Source organism: Petromyzon marinus, chromosome 67, assembly GCF_048934315.1.
Source record: "Petromyzon marinus isolate PM22_M1 ecotype Great Lakes invasive population chromosome 67, UKy_Petmar_22M1.pri1.0, whole genome shotgun sequence".
NCBI classification, from domain to species: Eukaryota; Metazoa; Chordata; class Hyperoartia; order Petromyzontiformes; family Petromyzontidae; genus Petromyzon; species Petromyzon marinus.
In genome coordinates this window covers 733,765-739,764 of record NC_133733.1, presented here as the reverse complement: position 1 = coordinate 739,764, position 6,000 = coordinate 733,765, and the positions used below count along the sequence as shown (strand labels likewise).

The following is a 6,000-nucleotide window of genomic DNA, read 5'->3' as shown; positions in this document are numbered from 1 at the left end:
CGACTGCAACACAAGCAGTCGTCATCACGTGTTTTCACACCTGATGATGACTGCTTGTGTTGCAGTCGAAACGTCGTGAGAATTTTATCGTGTTTTATATGTTTTCTCATTTTATTGTTTCCCTTCTACGTGGCGACTTTACCGAAAGAACCAAGAATATGAATCACTGCAGTCACAAAAGCTTTAAATCAAAATTCGGCTATCGTTTGTGAATGGCCCAGGGTCGCTTCTGACAAAGAGCTACAAAAGCAGCTCAGTCTGGGTTCTTACCTGGTCAAATAAAACGCAGCAGTTACATTTTAGTTGAGTATGTAGCTATCTATGCGTCTGTGTCTACGCGCTCAGAGTATTTGACTGCTGCTATCAATTTCCCACGTGGTGATGATTCACTTCCTTGGGCTATCGTGTTTGGCCCAGGTGTCGCTTCTGACAGAGAGCAACGTGGTGCCGCCTTAGCTGGTAAACTAAGACTGGTTGAGAGCTTTAGCAGCGGTCGTGTTAATCGCGTGAATCACGAAGCAGCAGCGGCGCGATTCGGGGAGTCCGTTTATTGTGGCGTTGGTCAGCAACAGCGATGCACGGCCGGGGCCGCCTCCACGTTAACAACAAGTGCCTGGGTCAAGGCTGAGTTGACCTACGGGAGGCCCAGGACCGAATTAGTGTGCCAGGCACAGGAGGTTCATAATGGCCCTGTCAGCCAGGGCCAGTGGGCGAGGAATCACACCCAGCACACCGAACCCAGTACACCACACCCAGTGTGCCACTTTACTATCCAGCACACCACACCCACCATGCCACTCCACTACCCAGCACACCACACCCAGCGTGCCACTTTACTACCCAGCACACCGCACCCAGCACACCACACCCACCATGCCACTCCACTACCCAGCACACCACACCCAGCGTGCCACTTTACTACCCAGCACACCACACCCAGCGTGTCACTTTACTACCCAGCACACCGCACCCACCATGCCACTTTACTACCCAGCACACCACACCCACCATGCCACTCCACTACCCACCAGCACACCGCACCCAGCGTGACACTTTACTACCCAGCACACCACACCCAGCGTGCCACTCCACTACCCAGCACACCACACCCACCATGCCACTTTACTACCCAGCACACCGCACCCACCATGCCACTTTACGAACCCAGCACACCACACCCACCGTGACACTTTACTACCCAGCACACCACACCCACCATGCCACTCCACTACCCAGCACACCACACCCACCATGCCACTCCACTACCCAGCACACCACACCCAGCGTGTCACTTTACTACCCAGCACACCACACCCACCATGCCCCTCCACTACCCAGCACACCACACCCAGCGTGTCACTTTACTACCCAGCACACCACACCCACCATGCCACTCCACTACCCAGCACACCACACCCAGCGTGTCACTCCACTACCCAGCACACCCACCATGTCACTCCACTACCCAGCACACCACACCCACCGTGACACTCCACTACCCAGCACACCACACCCAGCGTGCCACTCCACTACCCAGCACACCACACCCAGCGTGCCACTTTACTACCCAGCACACCACACCCAGTGTGACACTTCGTATGGTGAGAGGGGAAAACCCTCCGTGGCCAGACACGGCCACGAGGTGGGCCTCATTCAGCAGTGGATTGAGCATGGCCTCCAATTGAATAATTTGCAAATCCCACGCATTCACGGTGGCGATGAGATGTTATCTCCCTCGCATGGCATGCAGGAGGTCGTGGATTCGACCCTGACGCCTGATGTCTATTTTTGGAGTCTGCGTCTCTCTCCGAGGTCGCGATATTTTTCTCCAGGTCCTCCGGCTTTTCCTTCCACATTTAGAATCAAGGTCACGCGTTTCGAGTGTTCGGCTGCTGATATACATTTCCACGCGATGGGCCATTTCATTGAGCTATCGTTTGTGATAGCCAGGTCACTTCTGACAAAGATGCCACATATCTCAGTGGGCTTTACCTAGAAAATAAAATAGTGTCGTTTTATTCCCACTGCTGCCGCCCCCCCCACCCCCCCAGGCGCCGAGTTGGTTTCTCCCACGCAAAGTCTTGTCCCAGGCACGTGGATCGCTCCATTCCACGGGTTGGGGGGGGGGGGAGTTCAGGCATCGATCTTCCCATCCACGCACAGCACCGGCCAGAACCCCAGCAGCCACTGCAGAGAGACATTCGCGTTAGAGCAGCCTTAGCCTGGCTCCGCGAGCCTCTGTGAGTCTCAGATTAACACTGAACCCCACGCTAGCCTGAGACTCGGTGAGTCTCAGGTTAACACTGAACCCCACGCTAGCCTGAGACTCGGTGAGCCTCAGATTAACACTGAACCCCATGCTAGCCTCAGACTCGGTGAGCCTCTTGATTAACACCGGACCCTACATGAGCCACATGAGCCTTCGCCTCGCTCGGTGAGCCTCGGTGATTAACACTAAATTTAACACGTAGGCTTTGGAGACCAATATTCATAATGAAGGTTTTTGGGTTAGATTGTGTAAGCATAAATACGTCGTTAACCCACCACCACGCGATCAGTAAGGTTTGTCACTTAAACAGAACATGTCAATTCGTTGCTACTTCAGCACACCGGTGTTGGAGAGTAAACCCACTACAACATTTACAATTTGAGTACTGTGATGTTTCGCCGGTGATTGAAAGCAGCAGCTTCAGGCGATTTGCCAGAATTGTGAAGTCTTCCTGCTTCCGGTTTTAAATCATCGAGCAATGGTGTGATGTCATCACCGTGAGCCTATCAGGTACAATGGCCAGAGGGGGGTTTTTTGTTATAGAAATGACAATGGATTATAGGAATCTGAAAATATTACGTACATATTTCCAGACGGGCGAACCACAGTTAATCAACATATGATGCCTTGAATTGGCACCCACCCATCCACTAACCCATCCACGCATCCACTCACCCACCCACTTATCCACCCACCCACCCACCGTCCCCTCGTCCTACACGGGGGCATGGAGCCACTGAGTGAGCACCCTCACCGTGACTCGGGGTCGTTTCTTCAGATACAAGAGACGTGCGCTGAGGCTGCAAACACAACGGAGGGGGGAGAGACAAGAAGACGCGTCTGAGACCTCTTGGCTGGCGATGGTATTGATGCCGGTGAAGGGGACGATGTTGGTGACATTTGGCAGTAAAATGGGTGTGCGAGGGGCTGGTAACCCCCTGCACCTGGCAATTCTACTAAGCATCAAGATGGAAACACTGCAATAAGCTCGTGCTGGAGGCCCCATGGGGACAGGCCTTCATGATGCCTTCTGGCCAAACTCCATCTGGCAGAGCCAGACTGAACCCCACCACCACCTCGGGGTTCCTCCAGGAACAGGAGAACACTGCGATTGGCGACGTGGAATGTTCGGACTCCCGTTTTGAAGGCGAGACTGCCACTCCTCTGTCGGGAGATGGACCGGTACCGCCTGGACCTCTGGAACACAGGAGGTCCGGTGGACCAGTTCTGGATGCAGTCTTCATGAGCGGTGAACAGTTCTCCACTCGGTGAAGGAAACTACCAAACAACATGGTGTGGCTCTTGTTTTGAACAAAATAATGAAGGGCGTGTGTGAGCATGGCGGTGAGGTCCCAGGTTGCTGTGAGCCTCAACAAGGTGAGGAATGGTGGTGGTAGTTGCTTACGCCCCCACCTAAGATAACCATCATTGAAGGGATGCAGGCAAGGCCGATGAGTCAGATGCCTTCTTTAACCTCCTGTCCCAAGTGCTAGCTAAATTGGCCCCTTGGGAAAGAGTCATCCTGTTGGGTGACTTTAATGCCTAAGTCGGTCATGACGCAGACACCTGGATCGGAGTGATTGGAAGGCATGCCCCAGATGAGATTAATAACGGTAGAAGGCTGCTCAACTTCTGTGCAGCCCATGGCCTTGTCATTATCAACACGATGTTTGGGCATCGGCGCATCCACAAAACATCATGGATGCACGCGGGGTCCAAGCAAGAACATCTGCTGGACTATATAATGATGGCCCAGTGGGTGCCGGCCCATGTCCTTGACACCAGGACTAACCAAGGAGCTGAAATCTGCCCACTGACTATCAGCTTGTCATCTTTAAGATGCGCCTGACATTCTTCCACTCCGGTGGTGGGTGTCCATCTAGGGCTCCATTAGAACTCACAGGAGTCTGGTCTCAGCGAGCCGAGGATAATTTCAAGCAGGAATTTCAACAAAGCTTTCAGCTGGGGTTGGTATCGTTCCTCCTGATGCCGAGGGGGGAATGGGCAAGGTTCAGGTCTGTGGCTCATGCAGCTGCAATGGTTGCATTGGGAATGCAGCCCAGACCTCTCCAGATGCCCTGGCTGAAGGAGGTGCTCTGGCTGGTTGAGAAAAAACGATAGGCCCACACGTCCACCGTCCACAGCATCCCACGTCGAAGAATGAGGAGGCTTACCACACAGCCTTCGCTCGGAGGTTCGGAGAGCCGTGCAGCGCTACAAGGATGGGTGGGGGTTCGCGGACTTCTGAGGAGATGGAGTCTGCCTCGGGAGCCCGCGAACACACATCAATCTTTAAATCCATCCAAAAAGTTACTGGCAGTTACCTCACCTATCACCGTCCTTAATGGAAAGAACGATAATCGGATCTCTGACCCCCGGGAACTAAATGCAGGTTTGCAGAGTATTTCTATCAGGTCTTGGTCGAGGAAAATTCCCTCAGTAAAGGCAATAAAATGGGGCAAGGTGGGGACGAGCCTTCTGGGGCTGCTGTGCCTCATATATTGGCAGAAGCCACCCCCCTTCTGAGTGTTTGAGGTGCCATCTGCCGAGGAAGTACAGAAGGCAATCCAGAGTTTTAGGCCAGGAAAAGCGCCGGGCAGAGAGGATCTCCCAAGCGAAATGCTGAGGGAAGGTGGCATTTGCGTGCACAACTGTGTAGACCATAGGATGGGTTCCACAGAATTGGAAGGGTGCCCTTTGATTGTAACAACTACGAGAGCATCTCTCTCCTCAGTGTGTGGGCAAAGGTTCTGGGCAAGGATTATTCAAAATCGCCTTGCCAGGCACGCTGAGGAGAGGCTTGCTGATGATATGTTGAATGCTGCTCCCTAAGAGGAGGAGTTGGAGGTGCTGCTGAGACTGGAGCGTGCCACGAAGAGGGGAGGTCTTACCATCAGCGCCACCAAAACTAAGCACCTGCCTGGGTATTTTGTGCCATCAAACACTCCATCCCCTCAACTCGCCATTGGTGATGGAGCAGGATTGGATAGAGTGGAGCGTTTTACATACCTAGACAGTGTGCTTATGACCAGCTCCAGTTTCACAGCAGAGGTCTCACTCCGAATCAGTCAGGTGGCATTGTCTTTTCCTCGGCTGCATAAAGCTGTTGTGGAAGTTACCTGGTCTGTCACTCCACACGAAGCTTCGGGTCTTTTCAGCCACAGTAATACCCTCTCTTCTCTATGCTTGTGAAACGTGGACCCCTTTAATGGAACATCGGCGCTGGTTAGAAGCATTCAGGCTGACCTACCTACAATCCACCCTGGGTTTAACCAGTCTAAATTGTGCGAGGAGCTCACAAATTCTTGAAAGATTTGGACACAGTCCCATCAGTGAGCTCCTTCAGCAGGCAAGACTGAGTTGAGTGGGTCATGTCGCCCGCATGTCCAGCCACCGCATGCCCAAGTGGATTCTTTTTGGCCGGATAGAGGGGGCTAAATGGGCACGACACGGGCTAGAGAAGAGACGGAGTGATGCGGTACAGAAGGATGTCAGCTTGAGTGGACTTGCCGATGACTGGTACCAGCGATGTCAACATCGGCCTCTGTGGAGGAGGCTCGTGAAAGACGCCGCTACTGGGCAGTTGGAGGCAGTCGCCCTCCAACAACAACAGAGGGCGGAGGAGCGACGCTCACAATGAGGTGAGCACCAGGCGGCTAAATTTCAGGAAGTTGGCACAGTAGGGGGCACAGATCTCGGTCAGTCAACCCATGGCACTTGCTGGGTCTGTC

At 53.4% G+C, this 6,000-nt stretch overlaps 1 protein-coding gene across 1 annotated transcript in view; it reads right to left on the bottom strand.

Moving 5' to 3' along the window:
• Positions 1 to 533: 533 nt before the first annotated feature.
• Positions 534 to 6,000, bottom strand: part of LOC116956768 (alkaline ceramidase 3-like) — a 49,640-nt gene continuing 44,173 nt past the window's right edge. Inside the window, exons 10-11 of the mRNA XM_032978555.2 lie at positions 3,024 to 3,069; positions 534 to 2,187 (exon numbers count right to left, since the gene is read on the bottom strand). Coding sequence (XP_032834446.1) covers positions 2,134 to 2,187; positions 3,024 to 3,069 — 100 coding nt within the window. The 3' untranslated portion in view covers positions 534 to 2,133. The remainder of the gene's footprint in view (positions 2,188 to 3,023; positions 3,070 to 6,000) is intronic.